The sequence below is a fragment of the Phacochoerus africanus genome, chromosome 11, assembly GCF_016906955.1.
Source record: "Phacochoerus africanus isolate WHEZ1 chromosome 11, ROS_Pafr_v1, whole genome shotgun sequence".
Lineage (NCBI taxonomy): Eukaryota > Metazoa > Chordata > Mammalia > Artiodactyla > Suidae > Phacochoerus > Phacochoerus africanus.
In genome coordinates this window covers 134,545,414-134,570,603 of record NC_062554.1, presented here as the reverse complement: position 1 = coordinate 134,570,603, position 25,190 = coordinate 134,545,414, and the positions used below count along the sequence as shown (strand labels likewise).

Below are 25,190 nucleotides of genomic sequence, written 5' to 3'. Positions count from 1 at the left end.
GACCCCCAGCCTGGCACAGTGGGTTAAGGACCCAGCATTGCTGCAGCTGTGGTGTAGGTCACAGATGCAGCTCGGATTCCATCCCTGGACAAGGAACTTCCACATGCTATGGGGGCGGCCAAAAAGGGGGGAAAAGGAAGGAATGCGTAAAAATAAATAAATAAATAAATAACGAGCAAGTGCTCCTTACTCTTTAATGCCAATTAAAAGGTGCAGAATGAGTGCTGGAATTAGGAAGAGCTCCCCTTGGCTAATGTCTTAGTCACAGGGGCAAGGAACACGAGAAGCTGCTAACGCTAGCGGGGAAGTGGGCTGAGGAATGGAAAATTTAAAGAGTCTCAAAGCGCGTCCTCAAAAGAGCCAAAGTAATGAAGAAAACAGGAAATTAACTTCAGGTGGAAATGCCCGATGATGACACCACTCGACGTGACCATCAAAGCTCTGGCCACAGCGGGAGGGACCTCGTGCCAGGAGGCGAGGCGGGAAGTAGTGAGACAAGGCACCACTCCAGACAGAGGCACAGAGCCCAGTCTGCCACGAGGAAACAGGATGAACCCTGTGCAAAATGACTGCTCTGTCCCCTGCAGAGCAGGTGTCACCTACTCTGTCACCTGTCACCTTTGGCCAGGTCACCAAAGTCAAGGAAACAGAAAGCCTTGGGTTGGATCCTTTTGCTCTCAAGGGCGTGAACGGGACTGGTAAAAACATGAAGGGTCAGACTCCACAGGGATCCTTGTTCTCACAGAGCTAAAGCCAGTCAATCAACCAATCATCAATGTATGTCAGGCCCTTATTCCCACCCTGGACTGGATTTTTTCACCCTCTTCATGCTGTGTAAGATGGGCGTGTGTGCCCACGGGACTGACATGCAGGTTCCTCTCGAACGAGAGACAGAGGAGCCACGGAATGGAACTCCGCAAGCCCAGTGCACGTGGGCAGTCTGACCGACCCAGAATAGAACTGAAAGCTTCACGTTTACTAAAAACGCACTGGGATATTAACCATCGGCGGAGGACACACGAGGAGTCCTGGTGACTTCGGTTCAGTGACTTCTACAAAGAGTCTATTTAACGACACACTGTTAAAAACTCGCTCTGCTGGCGTTACAGCGGAAGACTCTGCCTTGGCCTCAGAGGTGTTCACAAATGCACTTTATCTGCACAACCATGGGGTCCTGCTCCCCCGACCCCTGTCCCACATCAAGAACACACTGTCGCGTGCACTGGGAGGTGGGGGGAGTGGGAATGTCTTAATAAAATCTGTGACCCCCCGTGATCAAATTTTCCATCCCAGTCTCACTGGCTGGGGGCCTATTTAGGGACCATGATTTACAAGGAATGTATCGTCCTTTTCAGTGAATTCTGCTCTCCAGCCGCAGAGTCAGACGTGTGGGCTGGCGGACCCTCCTCGCCCACTGTGAAGTCCTCAGGCAAAACGCAGATGAACAAAGAAAAGGGTCTTGTGGTGCCACTGCAGCCCCGCTAACTGCGGATCGATCAGACCCGAGACACGAAAGTCAATACCTGGCAAGTGTGAAGACACAAAATTGGTTGAGATAGATATTTTATATACTAGACTAAACAAAAGAAAGGTTTTTCAAAGGTGCTTAATCTTTTTCCGATTTAAGATAGCTTTCTCAAATAGATCCAAATACGCTACAAAATTATATTTTGTCAAATCTCCTGAAATACGCAAAGCGTTGGCTGTCCCTAACACAGATACCTTCTTTTTCAGCATCTGTGTGTGTGTGAGAGAGAAGAAAGTTATGAGATTGCATCAATCAATATTCGTTTAGCACCTATTTTGTACAAAGCATGTACTAAGCGTAGCAGGTGGAAATTACTGCAAGTAATTGGAGAAGCCATACGAAGTCTCCAGCGTAATTGGGCAGCTGGTTCTGTGGCTTCTCACTGGGCTTGTTTGGGGATGATTAACCAAGGACGGGAGATGGGAGGGGGAGAGGATCCTGGAAAAGAAGAAGCAGTTTGCAGAGGGGCACCTCGTGTGGGAGAATATAATTCTTTTAAGACGGCAGGAAGGAGGCAACCCCTCTGGACCCAGACTGCCGTGGGAGTTCCATGGCCTTAGGCATTTGTCAAAATGGTTCAGAATGGACTTTACTGTGAGGGATTTAATGATTTTTTTTTTAAAAGAAGACAACGAGGAGGAAGATTAAGAAATGTCCATGGAGTGTTCCCTGATGGCCTTAGTGGTTAGGACTTGATGCCGTTGCAACTGCAGCCTAGGTTCAACCCCTGGTCTGGTCACTGAGCTCCCTATCAGGCGTCTGTGTGCCATGAGAGAGGGAGGGAGGGAGAGAGAAAGAGAGAGGAATGTCCAAAAGGAATTATATTCAGTATCTTGCAGTAAACGATAAGAGAAACCGGTCTTAAAATACACGTATATGTGGATAATTGAGTAACTGTTTTTATCCTTGAAATTAACACGAGATTATAACTCAACTGTACTTCAGTAAAAATAAGAAAGGTCCAAAGGCACGTGGATGGGTAAAGTGTAATAAAATATTTTGGAGAAGAAAGGCAAACATTAAAGAGAACTAGGAATATTTAAGAAACAAAGCATAAAAAGAATGTTCAGAAGTCATACTATGATGGAACGCCAACCATGACATAAAAATAGAGAGGGACACAAACACAGAAACGCCTAATTTGAGAATAAACCACTGCACAGATATTTCGGAGATAGCAGCCCTTAAAAGAATACTGCTAAGTCCTCCCCTTTGTGGGTTTTTCTTTACCTATGTGTAACCTACTTTCAGTATCATTACATTACATGATCCAAACAAAAACAGTGTGTGCAAGTTAGGGAGGATTTCTAGTTTAGGGTTCAAACAGTAACGTTCCAGCCTAAGACATCTGACCAGCTTCACCCTCACGGGAAACACAACCCGGGAACCCTCTTTCTCACCACGGCTTGGGCACCCCTCCTGCTGCAGCTGAAGAGACTGCGCATTAAATGGGAGACCCTGGGTTCTCTGGGAAAGGGGAAGAGGTCAAAGGGCCCAGGTAAAAACGTACGTGCTTGCAAAAAAGTACCATCGTTTTGGGAAACAGCTATCTGACAATTCGCATGTCTGAAGGTTCATCTCGTAGACCTAGAAACTACACTGCTGAGTCTAAGATGATGCAGGAGCCCACCCTGTTCACAGGTGCTTGTATCACATCGATAATATCAAAACACTTCAAACAACTTAAGCGCCCCGCAGTGAGGAAGTGAGGAACTGGATGACAGAATTTCCTTCACATCGGAAATTATTTTTCTTTAAAAAGGAGCTCTCATTGTGGCTCAGCAGATTAAGAATCTGACATAGTGTCTGTGAGGATGTGGATTCAAGTCCTGGCCTTGCTCAGCAGGTTTAAGATCCAGGGTTGCCGCAAGCTGCAGCAAAGGTTATAGAGGCAGCTCAGAGCTGGTGTGACTGTGGCTGTGGTGTAGGCCTGCAGCTAAAGCTGTGATTTGACCCCTAGCCTGGGAACTTCCATATGTTCACATGTGCAGCCATAAAAAGAAAAAGAAAAGAAATTATGTAGCCATAAAAATAATGGTTATGAGGAAAATGGATATTGCTTAAGATAAATATTGTTAATTGGATAAGTCCTATTAAAAAAAAAAAAAGGTATATGCAATGATCTAAAATTCTTACTCTGGGACCAGATGGCTTCATAGCTGAATTCTACCAAATATACAAAGAAAAAGTTATATTGATCTTTCCTAAATTCTTCAAAAAGGTTGAAGAAGGAACACTTCCATAGATATTCTATGAAGCCACCATCACCCTAATACCAAGATCAGAAAAATCAAAGATATCACGAAAAAGAAAATTATAGGCCAATATCTTTGACAAACAGAGATGAAAAAGTCCCAACAAAATTTTAGCAAATGAAATCCAACAACACATTAAAAAAGATCATACACCATGACCAAGTGGGATTCATCTCAAGTTCACAAGGATGGTTCAACATTCACAGATCAATGTAATTCACCACATTAAGAAAAGAAAAATCCAAAACCACATGATCATCTCTATAGATGTAGACAAAACATTCGACAAAGTCCAACATCCACTCATGATCAAAACTCTTACCAAAGTGGGTATAGAGGGAACGTATCTCAACATAATAAAAGCCATTTATAACAAACCCACAGCCAATACAATACTCAATGGAAAAGAGCTGAAAGTCTTCCTGCTCAAAATATGGAACAAGACAAGGATGCCCACTCTCACCACTTTTATTCAACATAGTATTGGAAGTCCTAGCCAGAGCAATTACACCAAAAAAAAAAAAAAAGACATCCAAATTGGAAGAGAAGAGGTAAAACTGTCATTATATGCCGATGACATAATACCACCTATGGAAAGCACCAGGAAGCTCCCATTGTGGCTAAGTGGGCTAAGAATCCCACTAGATCCATGAGGATGCAGGTTCAATCCCTGGCCTTGATCAGTGGGTTAAGGATCTGGCATTGCCATGAGCTACAGTGTAGGTCACAGATGCAGCTCATATCTGGCTTTGCTGTGGCTGTAGTACAGGCTGGCAGCTATAGCACCAATTCAACCCCTAGCTCAGAATTTGCATATGCCTCAGGTGTGGCCCTAAAAGGGACAAAAAAATAATAAAATAAAATATCTTTTAAATTAAAAAAAATTTTAATGGGACCTAATCAAACTTACAAGCTTTTGCACAGCAAAGAAAACCATAAGCCAAACAAAAAGGCAACCTATAGACTTGAAGAAAATAGTTGCAAACGATGCACCCAACAGGGCTTAATCTCCAAAACATACAAATAACTCATACAACTCAACAAAAAAAAGAAACAAACAACCCAGTCAAAAAAATGGGCAGAAGACCTAATTAGACATTGCTCCAAAGAAAACACACAGATGGCCAGTTAGGCACATGAAAAAAACGCTCAGCATCACTAATTATTAGAGAATTGCAAATCAAAATTACAGAGGTACCACCTCACACTGGTCAGAATCGCCATCATTCACAAGTCAACAAATAACACATGCTGGAGAGAGCGTAGAGAAAAGAGAACCCCTCCTGCACTGCTGGTGGGAATGGAAATTGGTGGAATCACTTTGGGAGACAGTACGGAGTTTCCTCAGAAAACTAAATATCAAACTAACACGTGATCCAGCAATCAGACTCCTGGGCATCTATCTGGACAAAACTGTAATTTGAAAAGATACATGCACCCACCCCCCGCCATGTTCACTGCAGCACTATTCACAATGGCCAAGACATGGAAACAACCTAAATGTCCATCAACAGATGAATGGATTAAGAAGATGTGGTGCATATATACAAGGGAATATTACTTAGCCCTAAAAAGAAACAAAACAATGCTATCTGCAGCAACATGGATGCAACTATAGATTCTCATACAAGTGAAGTGAAGTAAGTCAGAAAGAGAAGAACAAATACCATATGCGATCACTTATACGTGGAATCTAAAATATGGCACAAATGAACCTACCTACAAAACACAAAGAGACTCACAGACACGGAGAACAGACTTGTGGCTGCCGAGGGGGAGGGGGAGGGAGTGGGAAGGACACGGAGTTTGGCGTTAGTCAATGCCAACTATGACATTTAGAATGAATAAGCAATGAGGTCCTACTGTACAGCACAGGGAATTTTATCCAACCTCCTGGGATGGACCATAATGGAAGGAAAAATTTTTAAAAAGAGAAGGTATATGTATGTATGACTGGATCACTTTGCTGTACAGCAGAACTGGCACAACACTGTAAAGCAACTACACTTTAAAATAAAATTCTGGGCAAGTCCCTAACAGGCCCCAGCTCTCCAGGGAGGGGAGCAGAGAGGGGGTGGAGAAATCAGAGAGAAGCCAGGAGGGAGGGTCTCAGGGAGGCTGGGCAAGGAGACTGGCGGGTGGGGAAGCAGGCGGGAATGCAGAGTCACTGAGTCAGAGGAAGGGACAGCCCTGCACGAAGCCCACTTGGGCTCTTGAGCTGCCGCTGGTGTCACACCCATCCGGGGGAGGGGGCAGGAGCCCAGGGTGCCGCAGGGGACCACCACGCGGCCAGCCCTCTGGGCATCCAGGGACATGCCATGCAGATCCCATCAAACTATCAGGTGGCAGGCACTAAGGTCCCTCCATCAGTCTCTTTGCCTGGCTCTTCACAGCCCCCATTTCGCAACTGGGGGCCGGGGGGGGGGGGCGCGGCACGGAGCATGGGGAGACAAGTGCCAGGGGTCTGGGGGCAGGATTCCAACCACAGACTGAGCCAGGGCCTTTGCTGGGCCCCCAGAGTCATCAAGCCCCTCACCCCCAAAGCTCCACTCCACCTAATGACAAATATCCCAGGCGTCCCGAGGCTTCTGACTCTACTGGGAGGGAGACGGAGGGAGGACGCTAGGGAGAAGATGCTGAAGCATCTTTTTTATGCATAGCATAGCTTTTAGCCAGCCTCTCCCTAGACGTACGTTTTGCCCTAAGATGGTATTGACTGGTTATTACGAAGCATACTAATTAACAAGCATTAAAAGCTAAGCGTCCACCCAAACGTAAAGACCCTCCTCACGCCTTTCCCTGTGACATTCAAAGCCATCAACTCCTCCGACTGATCACTCCACAAAACTGCCTAGAGCTGGGTACCACAAGGATGCCGGATGTGTGTTAATTTGCTGGCAGCAGATAAAGTGCCACGTACTCGGAGGGAACAACCGTTCTAGCTCAGGCTGAACGGGAAACGAGTATCCACGGGCTGAGGCGAAGGCGCGTTATCACGCATGCGGGTTTGGTCCATGTCACTGGGCCCTGCTGCCCTGCCCGAGAGCCCAGTGAACGTGGATCCCTAGTCCTCTGCCCCGGACGCCTCAAGCTAGGAAACCCTGGATGATTCCAGAACAGACACAGCATAGCACTTCTCCAATCCGAAAGCAATTCCTTTCTTTTTCTTTTTCAAGTGACCTTGCTGGGGAACAACCCTCAAAGGCAGCACCTTTTTACACCTGCAGAGAAGCTGCGATTCACGCAAGACAAAGGTCCCTGCCGATACAGATTACCAGCCTCCTGGCACGACATCTGGATTTGTTTTCCAGACCTTGGGGATAGTGACCAGGGCTGAGCAGTGTCGCCACACTCCAGCCCGGCTGGGACTCCAGGCCGCTGCCCTCACAGTCCACCCTGTGTCCCGGGAGAACGCCAAGCCCCCGCCCCCCCCCGACTCAGGACACCACGGGAGGAGGCTGGGAACAACCTTGGTCTCCTGCGACAGTCTGGGGAGGACCGGGGCTGCCAAACCCCGGAGGAGAGGTGCCCTCCCCTGGGACATAGATGCCGGTCGGTCTGGGAAGAGGAGCTGGGGGCGGCGGGGGTGGGGGGGGTGCATATTGTTTTCGGGCATGACTTCTGCAAGGGGCTTCTGAGCAGAATCCAGTCCATAGAGAAGAGAAAGGCACCTCCAGGCGAGGAGATATGGCTGCGCCACCCACTGCTGAAACAATTTGAGACTAAAGACACCAAAGTCCTCAAATACAAAACCGCTGTTTCCCTTAAAGAGCCGGTCACCTGCTGGGAGTACTCAATTTGTACTGGCTGACACTAATCAGAACCGGGAAATAAGCGAAAATGCACACAGTCCCCTCCCCCTGTTTTGCCCATCCTGGGCCCTGAGCTCAGAGCAGCAAAGTGCCAAGCAGAGGAGCCTAACTGAGCATCACCTCTGTACCTCTTCTAAGGTGGTGTCTGAGATCCCGTAGCCTGTCAGGTGCAGGTGCTGAAGGTTCTGGTCCAGGGCCTGGAAGAGCCCCCTGAAGCAGGCTCTGTCTGCATCCTTGGGGATCACGTAGCTCAGTTCGCCCCCGCTGCAGCCTCGGAGGGATGCTCGTGGGATGTAGGTCTGGATCAGAGACGTGGCGCAAGCTGTGTCCTTCGGGTTGTCCACCTCCGGAACGGAAGGCTATCCAAGAGAAAAGAGAGAGGGAGCAGCAAGAATGTACATTCAAAAGTGCCAAATGTACGTCAGCTGGTTTTACACACATCCCACAGCAAATTCCAAGCAGCAAAATCAAGAAACACAATTTAAGGGAGAGGTGTTTCAAGGATGCGCTGCAATTCTCCTGCTCGTTGTAAATCTACGCTGGCAGGTGCAGTGTGGCGAGACCCACACCCATCAGGGCCCGCACGGTGGACAGCTCTCTGCGCTCATGGGCTCCCACTGCCTGTGGAGGGTCTGGGAGGGACTCTGGCGCAGCAACTGGAGCACAGGATGCGGGGCTGAGTCTTCTTAAAAGAGAAACAGGGAGGGGAGCTCCTGCGGAGTTAGGGACCCAACAGAGTATCCATGAGCATGCGGGTTCCACCCCTGGCCTCGCTCAGTGGGTAAGGATCCGGTGTTGCTGCAAGCTGTGGCATAGGTCATAGATGCGGCTTGGATCTGGCTGTAGTGTAGACTGGCAGCTGAGTTCCAATTCGACCCCTAGCCTGGGAACCTCCGTATATCGCTGGTGCAGCCCTAAAAAGACAAAGATAAAAAAGGGAGACAAGGATTCCCACCCACGGAGGGAAGGAGCCCCCACGGGACAGAGACACCCTGACTGGAGATGGAGCAAACAGAAACCTGGGAGTCGGGGGACACCCGGGGCCAGACAGAGCCATCACGGGTGGGGAGGTGACTCAGACACCACAGCCCTGAATCTCAACCCTGAGCCCCTCCTGCCGCGGCTCCCGCTGACCCGAGGCAACAAGGGTGTGACCCGGAACGGGACCCCGGCCCCCTCTCTCTCCTCTGCTCGGCTCTGTGGTAAAGCCTTAGCCTTCTGAACCAAGCATCACTGTTGCAAAAATACCTGCGGCACATGGAGGGTCATGGTGATGCCCCGCCAGCCACTCGGTCGGATGCCGTCACCCACCAGGTGCGCTGAGTCGCCCGACTCCCCCGGCGGTCAGAGTGCACCTGGGCTGGCGCAGCGGATGCCCACTCAGCCTTGTGGCATTTATTGGGCATCAGGGCGTTGCACACAGAGGCCTCCACTTACAGACGGACGGACTCCCTTTCCTGCCCATCTGCCCACCCGGGCGCTGCCTCCCACCTCCCCATCTCTGGCCCCCAGGAGACTCCGGCCAGCTCCCCCGCTCCTCCTGCTCCTGCTCGGCATCCACCAGCTGCCAGATTCTGTTTCTTTCCTTCTCAGGCATATCGTTTGCTCCACAAGGACAGAGACCCCAAGGGCCTTGTGCAGAAAACACATGTCCTGTTTGGTCGCTTCCCCTGAGACCTACAGCAGGGCAAGGCCCATGCTGGATTCAGACGCAGTCTCTGTTCAATGACGCGAATCCAGCCTGGGAGACGTTAACCATGAAACAGCCAACACGGTCTCCGTCAGGAAGGAGGCAGGGGCCGCGCACCTGAATCCCGGCGTCTCACCTGCCTTGTGAGCGTCAGGCGGAGCCCCTGGCTGTGAGCCTGCGTCAGGCTGGAGGGGGGCCCCCAGCACAGGAGCCGCCCCCGCTGCAGCACGGCCACGCGGTCACTCAGCGCCTCGGCCTCGTCCAGGTGGTGGCTGCTGAAGATGACCGTCCGACCTGCGGCCCGGAAAGGGGGGCATCAGGCCTGCGTGACAAGGCCGGAGGGCCCATCCCTCCCCCAAGCGGGAGGGCTGAGCAGGAGACAGGGTCGCGAGCATCCCAGGGTTTAAGTCAGAAAAGACCTGGAGGCGCCACTCGGTCGAGGCCCTGAAACGCCTTCCTCTGCTGCCCCCTCAGGGTAAGGACAGCACCTCCACAAGCCCTCCTTCATGAAGAGCAAAACCGAGGCACACACCCTGGGTCCAGCAGCCCGGGTGCGAGGCCCAGAAGCCGAGCACTGAATGGACGCAGAGGAGAACACTTTTGAAAAGCTGGGTGGGGCATCTTTCCCCCCCTTCACTCATCCCATCCGCCACCTCACGTGGGCCCGAGGGGAGGCCTGGTCTGTGGACGCGCTGTGCTGGGGGCAGTGGCCACAGTGTGTGGGATGCCCTCAAGGCCAGGGATGAGGCAGCCGTGGGCACCTGACATCCCGCATCATGGAGGCAGAGCACCTGCCTCTTCCCCGGAGAAGCTCGTGGCAGCCGCGGACCTCAGAGAGTGGGTTTCGGGAGAGGGGCAGGGGCAGCTGGGGAAGGTGGGGGCCTGAGCAGGGGCCTCCCCAGGAAGAAAGGCCCCCCCTCGGCAGTGGGGCTGTGGCCACTGTTCGCTGAAACGAGTGTTTGTCTCACATGCACCTCTATGCACCCGGCATCTCGTCAAGTTTTAAGACCTTGGCTTGGGGAGGCAGGGCTCACGCCGCCCTTAGGAGGGCAGAGGCTGGAACCCTGGAAGGACTTAAAGGGAAGCTCTCAGGACTTTTACCTTCTCCGTCCCCCCTGGGTCTGCATGGAGCAGGGCGGTTCCCCCGTGTCTCCTCCTGACCCCACGCTCCTGACCCCAGCCACATGACTAAGCTTTAAGTAAGTGATGGAGCATCTTTTCTGCCCCAAGGAGAGAATTTGATCGCTTGTCTCAGGCCTCTTCTCTTTGCAGTTCTTAAGTAGCAAATCCTAATCTACCCCAGGGAGGTGGGGGCTTCAGATCAAGTCAGGAAAGGCTTTGAACCCAAAAGGCCAAAAGGAAAAGCAGGAGTTCCCACTGTGGCACAGCAGGTTAAGGATCCGGCATTGCCACAGCTGTGTTGTAGGTCTAAGCTGTGGCTCAGATTCCATTCCTAGCCCAAGAACTTCCATATGCCATGCAGTGGACCAAAAAAAAAAAAAAAAAAAAAAAGAAAGAAAGAAAGAAAAGAAATACAATGTTTTACAAGATTCTGCAGTAACCCTGCCGCTGATACTCCTGAGCTTGCCTTGAATAGGCTTCCCTCTCCCCAAGAGTTCTTTCCAAATTCCAGTGTTTCTGTATGAAATACCTACAGCAATGCCTCCTGGCTGTCAGAATGATAGAAAGAATCCGAGGCTGTACATTAGTAACTATCCTCATGATGCCCTAAATTGGAAATACACAATCACGCGTGTGAGAGAGACGGAGCGTCTAACCCAGAGCCCAGCTTCGCCCTTGGCTTGGTGAACTTGCTCTGCCGCTGGAAGCAAATGACACACCCATCTCTCTGCGGCTGGGTTTCCTCGCCGAGGAAAGGGAGGGCTTCTTCCAGAATATAGCTGGGATGCCTCTCCTAATAAGTCCAGAATTATTCCAGAGCAGGACACAGCATGGATGGATGCAATGTCAGCTGAAATCACGGATAATACACTTGATAACACCATTGCTAAGACTGATTCCAGAGAGCAAACACCAAGTGAGCGATGCCTGGCGCCGCAGGGATGGTGCAACGGACGCATCTCTGTGCCTCGTGGGAAACGGTCCTTTCCCGAGAAAGAAGGTCACGTACTGGGATCTGCTCTCTAGAGACAGCTCTCCTTTCCTACACCTGACGCTGCGGGAAGACACAGCGGAAAGGGGCCGGTTCCCACCTTCTCGGTACTTGAGGAGGACGTCCCAGATGCCACGACGGGAGCAAGGGTCCACCCCGCTGGTGGGCTCATCCAGGACCACGGTCCTCGACGCGCCCAGGAAAGCAATGCCGACGGACAGCTTCCTCTTCATGCCGCCGGAGAGGGCTCGGGTCGGTTTGTGCCGGTGCTGCACCAACCCCACGTCCCGGAGGGTTCTGGAACAAGAGCGGCCCCAACACTTCAGAGCCTTGCTTCCAACTTCACTCCATAAATCCTGACTTGCTGTGACCCAGCTCTTCCTAAGCCATGTGGAGGGGGATGAGAACCCACAGGGCATGAGCCCCGACACAGCAGCACTGACCCTGGGGTCCAGATGGGACCACGTCGGGAACCAAGTGCGATGCCCGACGTGGAACAAGATCTGCCATGTTCTGTTTGGAGGAACTGCATGTTGTCTCCTCCCTGGATTTCACTCCTACCTCCTGCCAAGGGGCCCCTGCCCCTCAGGACACAGCGAGGGCAGTGGGGCGGCTGATGGGCCACTGCAGTCAGAGGGGCGGGCAGAGGCCAGGCGGTCCTGCACGAGCCTCCACCCGTGTCCCTGACCCACGTGCGCTAAGTCCGTACCAGCCCCTGCCTGACTGCGGACTGGGAACACCTCCAGGCCACGGACGTGGAGACAAGAGAGGATCAGCCGCCCTGCACGTGCGAATCAGCCCTCTCTTTGCTCCCAGTGAACTTTCGGCCCCAAGGCTGGTTCAGATCACATTTCCCAGGCACAGGGCAGGCTTCCACCCTTCCGCGGCCTGGCTCTCCTTTCTCACCGGGGCCGAGTGAGCGCGCACGGATGCTCTCGCTCTCATCCCCGACCACACCTCACGGACGGTCAAGGCCCCGCTTCAGGCCATGCCTTCCTGCAACCTCTCCCCAGCACTTAAACACAAGCGGACTCCCTGCCTGCGAAGCTGGGGAAGGGTTCACACATCCCAGAGGCCAGAGAGGAGTCAGAGGGGAGGCCGGAGGCGGGGAGGGATTACATGGGCTCCCGCCGTGTCAGTTCCTAGAAAGCTGCGAAACCCTAAAGCGAAGACTCAGGTCGGGCCCCACGGACTTGCTCGCTGATGGCTAAGTACCCGCTTCAGGTCTGTTTCACTGTCAGCTCAGCCCAACCCAGAAGGAGCTCAAGGTGGCCTCTGGGGTCCGGTTTTCAGCCCACTCACTGAGTGGTCAGTGCAGGCGTCCCCGTGGGTTCTCCGCTGGGTGAATCACCCAGTTTGGGCCCTTTTATTCCAGTGTTCCTATTGTGGACAGCGCCCCAGATGGGAGGGAGGGCGAACTCTCCCTTCTCAGCAGGGGACTGGCTTTGACCTTTTATTCCCAATTAGACGAGGCCACCACGCCCTCCCCACCTGGGTGACTCCCGTCGCAAAGGCTGGGGCGTCTATTAAGCCCGAGCTAGTCACACTGACCAGAGGCCAAGTGGCAGAGAAAACAAACAGAAAAGCAAAGCAAGGCAGGGAAATGCCAGATGTTCTCAAATGGGAATGTCGTGATTACACTTCCAAGTGAAACCAAACACCTCTCCATTCTCGCTTTATCTGGAACCGACGCCTTCTCATCCACTCATGACTGAGCCACACCCTGGACTGGTCATTCCAATAATGGCCCCTCCTGAGGCTCAGCTCCACGTGGCATCTTCTGACCCCATCTTTCCTCCAGCTGGTTCCCACCTCCAGCCGTCACTCAGCCCCACAATACTCAGATCACCCTGTACCCACTCCTGCCAGGTCCCTCCCTTCTTCTCTGCGGCCACAGGCTCTGCCCTGGGGAGAGTCACCCCCGCCTTGCAAGACAGCCCTCCGGCAGGTCAGCCCTCCGCTCTCTGCCTCAGTGGTCTGCTCTGTATTCGAAACATCCTTTTCCCTTCCGTCTTGCTATCGTCCCACTTCTTTGCTCCCTTTTGCAGCAAAACTCCTGGGAAGGCGTCCCCCGTTCCACGCTCTTTCTGACTCGGGGAGGGCCTTCCTCCTGTCCCAGTGCTGAGCGGCTCTAATCGAGGTCACCCATCGATCACGTCGATCACAGCTCCGATTCGACCTCCTCACACCAAGTCCAAGGCTTGCTTTCCAACCTTCCCTTGCTTGACACTCAGCAGCACCTGCTGCGCTGGCCATGCCCCTCCTTCCGTCATCTCTCCTCCTCACACTGCAGTGTCCATGGCTCAGTGCTCTGTCCTCCCCTCTCGGCCACCTGCACGCACGCCTGCGACAGTCGCGTCACCATCAAACAAACCAGCCCCCGGCTGGAGCCAAAGCGTGGGTGCCAGAATCCTGAGGGCTGACGTTATGACATCCCAACACCCCCCGATAAAGTTCCCCTCTTGACTTCTCTTATCTTGTTCTCCAAATAAGAGGCAGAACAGACCTGACTCCAGACAAGTGTTCACTCTAAAGAGCCCACCAGCCTCCTCCCGCCTTGAATGCAACTGCGAGGAAGCTGCACATGAAGGAAACCAGCTGTGTCACCGGGGCCGAGATGGAGTGCGGCGGCTTCGAATCTGGTGCTTCTGTTCTGGCTCCTCTAATTGAGAACGGCTGCCCTAAAGCACGCTCTCCTTCCCACTGCTTCCATGCACCCTGGCTCCGTTGCCAGGTAACACGGCAAACGGGACCACGGAAGCTGCTGCACCCCCATCACGAGAAGCAGCCCCGGGCACCTGGTGAGGAATGGGGTTTAAGCCCAGCCAGCACCACAAAAGAGCTGGCTGTGGTAGGGTGGACGCAGGTTTGGAACGAAAATAGGTGCCCTGTGACTTTTTTTAAAATTTAGCTTGCGGAGTTCCTGTTGTGGCTCAGCAGTAACAAACCGGACTTGTATCCACGGGACGTGGGTTCCTCCCTGGCCTCACTCAGTGGGGTAAGGATCCGGCGCTGCCGTGAGCTGTGGTGTAGGTGGCTGATGCGGCTCGGATCCCATGTGGCTGTGGCCGTGGTGTAGACCATCACCCACAGCTCCAATGCGACCCCTTGCCTGGGAACTTCCACATGCCACGGGCGCGGCCCTAAAAAGACCAAAAAAAAAAAAAATTTAGGCGGCACGTCACCAATCTGTCCTTTAGAAACCCGGGGCCATTTCTCATTAGGTGTCCACTCTCAGGTAAGACGCTTACTAGCACAGAATGAACCTTGCCCCTCCGCTTCCACGTCCCACTGTCACTAACATGACTCTTTCAGCCACTTCTGAGGCCATGATGCGGACCAGGACCTGCGGGAGGGGACATCCTCGGATGCCACCGAACATGAGATCTGGTGACGAGGGGGAGACACCACCATTAATGAAGCGGGTGACGCACGGGCTCCTGTCCCCTAAGGCCGGGCTGCATCAGTTCAGACTTAATTCATGCCTGATGCCCCTGTTGTGAGCATGCACGCCCAGAGCGATGTGAGTGGCCCCTCAGCACAGCCACCTGCCTCAAGGAGGTTACCCTGAGCAGCGCTGCCCTCTCCCAGGGGTGGGGAGGTAAAGGCCTCCCTGGGGCAGAGCCCTTCTGGAAAAGCAGGACCTCCTTGTCCAGGGCTGCTCCGGACCACTTTCCCAGGGTAGCCCACGGCGCGGGAGGCACCTGATGCTCCACTTTCAGACCTGACTCCTGAGCAATACACCTGCCTCCACTGCGGCAGGTGTGTTAAAGACAGATACCACGTGAGAGCGCTTCGGTGTGGAATCTAAAATACGGCAGAAACGAACCTGTCTCCAAAACAGGAAGAGACTCACAGACACGGAGAACAGACTTGCGGCTGCCAAGGGGCAGGGAAAGGAGTGGGATGGACGGGGAGTTTGGGCTTCGTACATGCAAACTCTGACATTTAGAATGGATGGGCACAGGGAACTACGTCCCATCTCTTGGGACAGGACATGATGGGGGTGCCACGAGAAAAGAGTGAGTGTGCATGTCTGACTGGGTCACTTTGCTGTACAGCAGAAAATGGCACGATGCAGTCCATCAACTATAGTTTAATTTTAAAATATTATTAAAAAACAAAAATGTTTCAAAAATTTAAAAACTAAACCTTGCAAAAATATCATAAGGTAGCAATAAGAAGTAACGTGCAGCGTTCCTGCCGTGGTGCAGCGGGTTAAGGACCGGGCATTGCTGCAGCTGTGGCGTAGGTTGCAGCTGCCCCTTGGATTCAATCCCTGGCCTGAGAACTTCCACATGCCACGGGTACAGGTGAAAAAAAAAAGTAATGTGTAGGAGTTCCTAAAGTTCCTGTTTTCTTCCGAGGCCTGTGCGGTGAATTTCCTCTGTACTCACACCGTGGCCCCAAATCAGCACCTCCCTCCACGTGGGGCCGCCTCATGTTCTGCTTCGCAAAGGCCACTCGAGAACAAGAAGGGTCCACGCTGGCCTTGCTGGCCCTGCTGTTCTGTCTCCTGAGGGGCAGGGCCCAGCGCCAGTCACAGCCTTCTCACCGCCTGCCACCACCTGCCAGGTTTCCAGACCGATGGCTCCACCGCTGGTTTAAGACTCCCCTGCCTCCCACCCAGCCCTCCCTGCTCACGTTCCTGAGACATCACTTTGTTTTCTGACCGGGGCCTCGCCTCCCCTCTCCTCTGGGCTGGGCTCCTATCAGCCCTAGTGAGATGGGACCTTCTGTTGCCTCCTGCCCACTGGCTCCCCCCACACTGCTCCCCATGGATGCATCCTGTTCCCTCGACTCCTCCACTCCCCGCCCCGGACACCTGCTTGGTCCACATGGCCTCGAAGAGCCTTCAGACCTGGGCCTCCCGCCGGCTCCACAGCTCAGCCGGGAATCCCTCTGTCCCCGGCTCTTGCTCTCAGTGGCTTCTCCGTCTCTCCCGGGCTGGCACCTGCCCTGGGTCACAGGACAAACCTTCCAGACCTCAGAGTGCCCGCCCTCTCCTGCCCAGGGCCAGCTGCTTGCCTGGTCACATTCAAACTCTGCCTCCCACCAATCAGGCTCTCGACCTGCCCCTCACCCTCTCCGTGGGACCCTTTCACATCGCGACACCCACACTCTGCCCCCTGCGCTTACACGCTCCCCTCGCCCAGGACAGACCAATCCGAGCTCGAGGTCTTCCCCGAGACGCCTTCTGACAGTCCCGGTTGGCGGCATGATTCCAAAGCTACGAACTACGTGCTCAGGTTTTTCTCCTCCGTCCAGACCCCATCAGTTGCGGGGAGGGTCCCCCCTTCGCCCTCATGACTCACGCAGGGCAGAGGGCGGGAGGGCGGGGGTGGCCGATGCCTACCTATCCACCTGCCGTCGAAGCTCCTCCTGCGGCCCCTGCGGCCCCTTCAGGGAAGCGAAGAGCAGCAGGTGCTCCAGCACCGTGAGGGTGTCAAACAGGACGTCCCGCTGGGGGCACACGCCCAGATCCGCTCTGACGGCCTCCAGTTCTGTCTGCAGGTTCTTGCCGTTGACGACGATGGTTCCCGATGTGGGAGGGTACAGTCCCGTCAGCAAGGATCTGCGGGAGAAGGCATGTGGCCGCTGCGGCCCTGGCTGCCCCCAGCCCTGGGCACGGCTCGCCCGGACGCCTCGGCCCGCCTGTCCTCGACAGGGAAAGGTAAAGGCGAGAGGGAGCCCAGCGGGAGGTGGTGTAACCTGAGCGTCACGGCTGGTGACCACGTTCACGCCCTGGGACCCGTCGTGGCCACGGACACCACGGCTGCGTGAGAGTGTAGCGGCACAGCTCCGACTTTGCCCGGAGGAGGGGGCAGGCTGAAGAGACGGCTGCTTAGCGAAGTCCTCCTGACTATCAGACAGAAGCCAGGCGGAAAGGCAAACCTCGACCCCACCCTCCTCCCGGCCAGCCGTCTGCCACGGCCAATCTGTGACAACCCTGCTCCAGAAATGCTGCCCTGACCAAAGGTGCCCTGAGGGCAGCCGGGCTCCACTGCTTTGTTTCGGGAACTTTATTATTTAGGCTTTAGACGAGTTCCTTTCTCTAATCAACTTAAACACACACCTACCCCAGGACCTAGAAAACCACTCTTAAACTACTTATGGGAAGAAATCAAAATGCATGGCCACACAAAGGTACCTCGGTGAATTTTCACAGCAGCTTCGTTCATTGTCCCCCAAACCTAGAGACAACCTCAACTTCCACCGACAGGAGAAAGGACAAACCGGGGACCAGAGAGCTGATGCCACATCACCAGCTGTGAGTCCCCAAGGATTATGCTAAACAAAGGACAGGCAGGACTCTGTTTACATGAGCTGCTGCAAAGCGCACACTGCTTCACGGTGACACACAGCCAGTGTGAGGTGGCCTGCAGCTGGGGTCCAGGAGGTACAGGGGGCTCAGGAGGGGATGACCATCCGAGTGGCCTGCTCCTCCCAGCTGCCTCCCAGCCCTGGTCAGGCGTGTCAGGGCTCGGCCAGCTGCACACTCGCACACACGTTGTTTGTGGCCCATGAACTGTGCCTCAGGACACTTCACTGACAGCTGCCTGCTGTATTATCTTCAAAACTCTTTGGGGTGGGGATACAATGCAACACAACAACGCGTATGCCTCCTGGATGAGTCTCGGAGCTTCTTGAGTGAGTGACAATCAGCCCGAGAACTGGTCTTCCAGCCTCTCCTGAGGATGACTCAAGATGGACCCAAACAGGCACTGAAGGGATGCAGCCAGAGACCCTCGTGGAAACAGGGAGGAGGCCTAACTGAATGCTCGGCATTGGGCTAAACACAAACCCCAGGCTTCCTTGTAAGAGGTGTGTGCCAGTAAGAGCACAAAGTGGAAGGCTGGCTTTCTGAGCCGAGTTGGTGCAATGCTTACTTTCCCATCTGAAAGCCTGAAAAAAACTGCCAGTGAACTCTTCAGCTCCATTTAAGCAACTCAGAACAGAAGAAACCTTTCTGTATCTTTCCTTTGATTTATTTTCAATCAGAGATTTCTGAAGCTTTATGAATGCCATTTTTCTACATTTCTTAAGTGAGAAGTAAATGGTCCCTCTCAGGGCCTCTCTTTTCTTTAAGCGTACTTTTTTTTTTTTTTTTTTTTTGCCTTTTAGGGCCACACCACAGCATATGGAGGTTCCCAGGCTAGGGGTCCAATAGGAGCTACAGCTGCTGGCCTACACCCCAGCTCACAGCAACACGAGATTCAAGCCTCCAAACCGAGTCCTTGACCAACACCACAGGTCATGACAACACCAGATCCTTAACCCACTAAGTGAGGCCAGGGATTGAACCTGCATCCTCATGGATCCTACTCAGGTTCGTTAACCACTGAGCCGCGAAGGGCACTCCCTCTTTAAGCATTCTTTACTCCTACTAATAAGCAAAAGGAAAGTGACTTGTTCAAAAGAGAAGTTCAATAATTTGCATAGTTTGCCCTTAAAACACCTCATCTCCAGCCAGCTTGGGCTGTTTTGTGGGCCGTGAAAGTTTGAGCTAGTTAATTCTCTGGGATCACAGGATTTGATTTTTAAATTAATGTGGAACCACTAGGTCCCAAATCAAAAAAAGTTTTCACAAAAACACACAGAGTTCCCGCTGTGGCTCAGTGGGTTAAGAACCCAACATAGTGTCCGTGAGGATGCAGGTTCAATCCCTGGCCTCGTTTGGTGAGTTAAGGATCCTGCGTTGTTGCAAGCTGTGGCATAGGTCACAGATGTGGCTTGGATCCCACTTTGCTGTGGCTGTGGCGTAGGCCGGCAGCTGCAGCTCCGATTCCACCTCTAGCCTGGGAACTTCCATATGCTGCAAGTGAAGCCCTATAAAGAAAAAGATAATAATAATAATAATTTAAAAAAAAAAACAAAAATGCAGCCACATAAAAAGCATAAAAATAAAAATACTCAGGTGTTAAAAAAATTTGCAAGCATCATTGCAAATTTCACTTTCCTACAGATAGGCAAGCAGAATTAAACACACAAGGAGCAGAATTAACTTAGAAAAAAAAAATCATGGGACTTTCAAAGACCAAAGTGAAAATGTGAATATCTGCGTACGAAATAAAGAAGTAAGTGGATTTTTAACAATCCCTCCCTGCCCTTTGCGTCTGCCCAGATGCACAGCAGCTCTGGCGAGAGGGTTATCTTTCTACTCTGTCTCTAAACTCGGCACTGAGACTAAACAAAAAAAAAAAAGAAAAGGACGCTGGCCGCCTGTCTCACAGGTGCGCTGAGGTCTGTGAGAATCAAAGCCCCAGGTGTGCGGGGACACACACACACACACACACACACTTGCGCGCGCGCGCGAGCACACACACACACTCACATGACCGTGCTCTTCCCGGCACCGTTGGTCCCCAGCAGCGCGGTGATCTGGTCCCTGTGGAAGGTCAGGGTCAGGTCCCGGACGGCCGCCTGGCGATGCTCATGCTCCTTGGTCACAGACAGCAGCGCAACGCCCGGGGGAGGTCCTTCCAGCCTTCCTTCCCCATTTTGCAGGGACGAGCCTGGGAGGAAGATGCAAGTTCACCCTGAGAGGGCTTCAAAAGCCCCCCAGACAATGTCACACTTGATGGCTCAGGGGCTTGGAGGGCTTGAAGTCTAGCCCTGTGAAACTTACAAAGCAATTCCAGATCTTTCTCTACCAAGAGCAAGATGCATCGAATGATATGATGGAGAAAGTAGTGACATCACTGATTACAAAATTTTGTACACTTATTCATTTTGCGAGAAAGTAAAAACAAGTGTGTGTGCACACACACAAACACGCATATTTGTACATACACAGAAGAACAATGGCAGAAAGGTTCATTATACAGCAGGATGCCCATGAGTGAGAGTCTTCAGAGAAGGTGAGAGTTAACAGGCAGTGTTGTTGCAAATTTTCTCCAAGATTCATATTTTACTTCTATAGTTAGAGAAAAATTCCAGTGCAAAACGGACTTACAACAGAAAACCCTCGTGAAGCTTGCGCATCTATAGATTCTCACTGAAGCCGTGCTCCGGGGATGAGCCCCAGGGCCGGGCTTCTACCCCATCTCCCGGGAAGCACATTCTTATATATATCACTACCTTCTGTTTTTCCTGGAGCCTTGAATAAACTAGCACTCGTGAAATACTTTGAAAATTCTCAAGTACATTACACCTGGCAGCTGTTCACCTTGGCTTTGATTTTTTTACATGAACTCGCATTAGAAATGAAGCTTCCCACTTACTGAATTGTAACAGGTGTGCAAGTGCACACAGAGGCCAGAGAATGCTGTACATGTAACAGGAGCATGAACCCTGGGGCTCCTGCCCACACAGGGTTGAAAGTGGGCCGCTGGAGAAGGGTGCCCACCCAGTTTCAAAGACTCAAACAGAAATGAAACACAGAACTGGCCAGAAGGAACAGCATGCCTCCCACAAGGCTCCTCTTCACCAACCTTTATCGTCCACGTTCTTGCCGAAGAAGAGCAGGTTAGGGCCCGGACTGCAAGGCCTCTTCACCACCAAGCCACACACATCCTTCCAATAGGACGAGGTGAAGGGGAAATACCACGGCTTCCTTAAACCGAAAGCTCCTAAAACACAAGTTACAATTGAAAACATTTTTTCCTACTTAGAAGAAGATTCTGTAGCAGATGATCGTAACTAAATGACTATGAAATGTTTTCCCATCTCAACATGTTCCATCCACACCCCAGGGACAGTCAGGGACACAGCATCAGTCCAAACCTCCCTCCTCAGCCTGACCCAGGACCACCTGCCAAGGCCCTCGTGTCCCCTTCCCCGCAAAGGACTTCTGAGCAGGTGTTCAAGAGCAGGCAGGTATTTAGTAGAAATAAAACCAGCATTAAATAATTGCTGAATGTTCCCCTGCTCCATCGTCCTCCTGTTTAGCTGCCCTGTCTCTTCGATGTCTTCATGGATTACTAGACATGATTAAAAGCATGGCGGGATTCATCAATTAAAACTCCTACCGAAAAGACAGTACTCAGAGTGCGAATGCTCTGAATTCATCAATTAAAACTCCTACCGAAAAGACAGCATTCCATATGAAACATATCATCAGGCTTCAAACGGATTCTCCAAATTCATTTCAGGCCACTTCCTAGTCACTTTGCCCCCATTACATGTCGAAATGAAGCAGATTTAATTCGGAACACTTCTCGATGTCTTTAGCACGGCCTTTCTGGCTGAAGTCCGCGCCATCTAAGGTCTCCAAGGGACTGACGCAATAAAGCTCTCCAAAAAGCCCGTTTTGCCTTTGGGACTCTGACCACAGGGCCCGGGAGACACAGCCCCTCACACATTCTGCTCAGAAGATTCAGAGGAGATCTCAGAGGAAAGCACAGGGCCAGCGGCTTTGAAGCCGAGGGAGATGCTGAGCCGGCATTTGGTCTGGTATATATACCATCTGCTACAGGCTGGGGGTCTTAACCCCTCCTACCTCATACCCCTCATAACTTTGGAGACAAAGTTTTTTTATTTTTATTTTATTTTTTGCTTTTCTAGGGCTGCATCCATGGCATGTGGAAGTTCCCAGGCTCAGGGTCAAATTGGAGCTGCAGCTACTGGCCTTTGCCGCAGCCACAGCAATGTGGGATCCTCATACCACTGAGCGAGGCCAGGGATCGAACCCACATCCTCATGGAGACTAGTCAGGTTTGTTAACGATGAGCCATGATGGGAACTCCCTGGAGGAAGTCCTTAAAGAGGTGATTAAGATAAAATGAGGTCACGGACATGGGTCCTGATCCAATAGGACCAATGTCCTCCTAGGAGGAGATGAGGACACAGACAGAGGGACGAAGGTGTGAAGACGGGGGGAGGAGACGGCATCTACACACCAAGAGAGGCCTCGGGAGGAACCAGCCCTGCTGATGCCTCGATCTTGGACTTGTGAGGCCGGGAACTGGGAGAGAATAAATGTCTCCTGTTTAAGCCAGGTGGTCTGTGCACGTGGCTTTGGCAGCCCTAGCAAACCAGTGCAGGTGGAAGAGTCCCAAGACCTGATAAACTAATAACCATCCCTGAGTAGGGAGGGGACGAGCAGCCCGGGGATAATCACATCACATCCCGTCACAGCACATGCTGCACACCGGCTCTCTGTTCTGGGCACCGTCCGGGGTCCTGCCACCACCCGACGTGGGGGCACTGATATTACCACAGGGAAGGGAGGTCCAGCAAGGCCGTCAAGGACAGGAGGCGGGTGAGCTGCCGAAGCCACACCATGGCCACTGGGTGGCCTCCCCTGGGGCCCGCCTATCTGAACACAATCAGGCCACAGTGACAATACCTGCCTTCACCCCTTCAAACAAGCTGCCCTTAAATCAAACAAGCCCCACCTTGGCCCCTGAGCCCCACCTTCCTCCACCACCTAGTGGGATAAGTCAGCCCCTGGACCCTCGCAAGAACGATGAGCTCGTGGAACCAAAAGGGAAAAAAAAGCAACAAGCCCGTGGGGAAACCAGCCTGCAATGCTGGCAGCTGCCTTCTCTCCCTCTGGCCCGTGAGCACAGAGGGGTTTCTGCTGGAACCTCACGCAGGTGACCAAGCTCGGGTGCTGGCATGGCCGGCAGGAGGGGGACCACGTTTAGAGGAGCAGGTGGGCAGTGGGATCAGATGCCAGGGCTGGTACAGACAGAACTAGCAGAGGCAAAAGGAGGCACCTGGAGGCCCGGGCAGGCGGGCGTTACAAGGATGCTGAATGGTCCAGGTGAGGTGCAGGGAGGCCTGAACCAGAGAAGGGATGGGAGGGAGGAGAGGGGACGGGAGCAGCCTTTCCGAGTTAGAAAAACAAATTAGAAATAAATCGAGTATTAATGGTTGATTTGCTAATTAAATCATCCTCGCTCTACTCAGTCTGGACTTTGAAATCCTCCTAATGAACCTATTAATCTAAGTGAATGGAAGAGCTGCCACCTCCCCATCCGCACAGAGGCTGCTCGGCTCCCTGCCCTTTGCTTTTGCTCATAAATTCACACCTGTTTTCCAGGTGCCTGGCTCACATTACCAGGTGTAGGGGGTCGTTACTCATGCAAAAGCCCTCTGCTCATCCTCAGCTTTGCTCCTCGAAGGGAAATGCCGGCCACAAGGCTAATTAGCATTGATTGCCCCCCAAAACTGACAGCGATGTGGGAAGGAGGCGGATATTTGATGGAATGGAATCAAATTCAGCTGGAAGCACACAAAGAAGGGTTAGGAAGCGAAACTCCCCGAGGGGGCCAGCAGTGGACACTGAGTCCTGAGCGGGAAGCTACGTGCCAGGGCCTCGCAGTCAGATGCCAAGCTTGAGAAATGCCAGGGCCAGTTTTGAACCATCACCTCATGAAAGAAAAGGAAAAACAGAAAGTCCTTGTGTGGGAGTGTGCACCTGCACGTGTGTGAGTGTGTGAGTAAGATAGAAAGTTCTCAGCCACCCGTGACCTGAGGAGACCCTTCCACCAGGAGAGACACTCACACAGAGAATGTAGCTCCCAAGAGGCTGAGTCTCAGGAGTGCTCCTGGCTTGTGGGAGGGGTGCTGTGGGTTGGCAGAGTGGACAGATTTATTATTTCTCTTAAGGGCCGCACCCAGGCTAGGGGTCTAATTGGAGCCGCAGCTGCCAGCCTACACCACAGCCACAGCAATGCAGGATCTGAGCCTCATCTGTAACCTCTGCCACAGCTGCATCAACGCAGATCCTTTACCCCACCAAGTGAGGCTAGGGATGCAACCCCCGTCCTCCAGGGACCCTGTGTCAGGTTCTTAACCTGCTGAGCCACAAGAGGCACTCCTGAACAGGTATTTTTATCAAGCTTTCTTATGTTTCAGGCAAGGCGAGGCCAACAGGTAGTTGGGTTGTCAGGGTTCTCAGGAGGCGGGGACCGGCCACACCCCACAGGCCTACATGGGGACGCGTGAGTGGCAGCAGAAGAAGGGAGGGGAAATCGTGCACGAGCCTCATCATGGTCTCTGTGCCAGGAATGGGCAAGCTGGGCACACCGGCTTAGAACTGGCCAGTTCAAATAATGCCCGTGAGCTCCGGGGCCCAGGAGCTGGCCCTGGGTGTAGGTATCCCCAGCATCTCAGAGTACAACAGCCCATGTGGAGCTTGGGGTGGCTCTGGGTGGCTTGGTTTAAATATGAAAGGCGAGCTCATGGGCAAACCCTGCACTGTCTCTAGGGATTAGCCAGTCTTTGCAAGGAGCCCCTCCAGAGTCAGTAAAACCCCAGGATGTCAGAGCATCTGAAATACAGAAAATAAAAAGGCCGGATGAATAAAAGGGATAGCACACATCGCCTCGAGTAGGAGGCGTCCGAGATGAAGGGCCTTCTGCAAAGGGCAGAAGTACCCACGCATTGCCTTGAGTGGGAGGCGCCGGGGATGGTGGGCGTCCTGCAAAGAGCAGAACCACGCGGCCCAACAAGGAGCTGCCCTTGATTTGCATCCCTTGCACACACACACTGCGTGCAAGGCCAGTGCACACGCACACACAAGGGTTCGCCCTTGCGGTTATCTGAGTGTAAGACATACATGCCCAATAGTTCCATGCAGTTTCATTAGACCCTGCACTTTCCAGGAATGCAACCGCCTCAAAAGCCAGCTGGAAGATCTTCGATGCGGAAGAACTTGAGAAAACTCCACCGCGGGTTGCAGGGGGCCGGCTCACTGAGTCCGCAGCGCACCGAGCTTCACGGGGCCCCGTGGCGCCAACGACACAACCCGTGATTTGAGGCCGCCCCTAACAGATTTAGACTCAAATGCTTGTAAGTTGGCACAGTTTCATGGAGGACACGAAACGTGATTTGTAAAGGG

The 25,190-nt window shown here is 52.7% G+C and overlaps 1 protein-coding gene across 1 annotated transcript in view; it reads right to left on the bottom strand.

Moving 5' to 3' along the window:
* The window catches only part of LOC125111183 (ATP-binding cassette sub-family A member 13-like), a 281,764-nt gene that overhangs the window by 159,235 nt on the left and 97,339 nt on the right, over window positions 1-25,190 (bottom strand). The window contains 6 exon segments of the mRNA XM_047753036.1: window positions 7,724-7,954; window positions 9,422-9,579; window positions 11,499-11,695; window positions 16,755-16,973; window positions 19,734-19,914; window positions 20,833-20,970. Coding sequence (XP_047608992.1) covers window positions 7,724-7,954; window positions 9,422-9,579; window positions 11,499-11,695; window positions 16,755-16,973; window positions 19,734-19,914; window positions 20,833-20,970 — 1,124 coding nt within the window.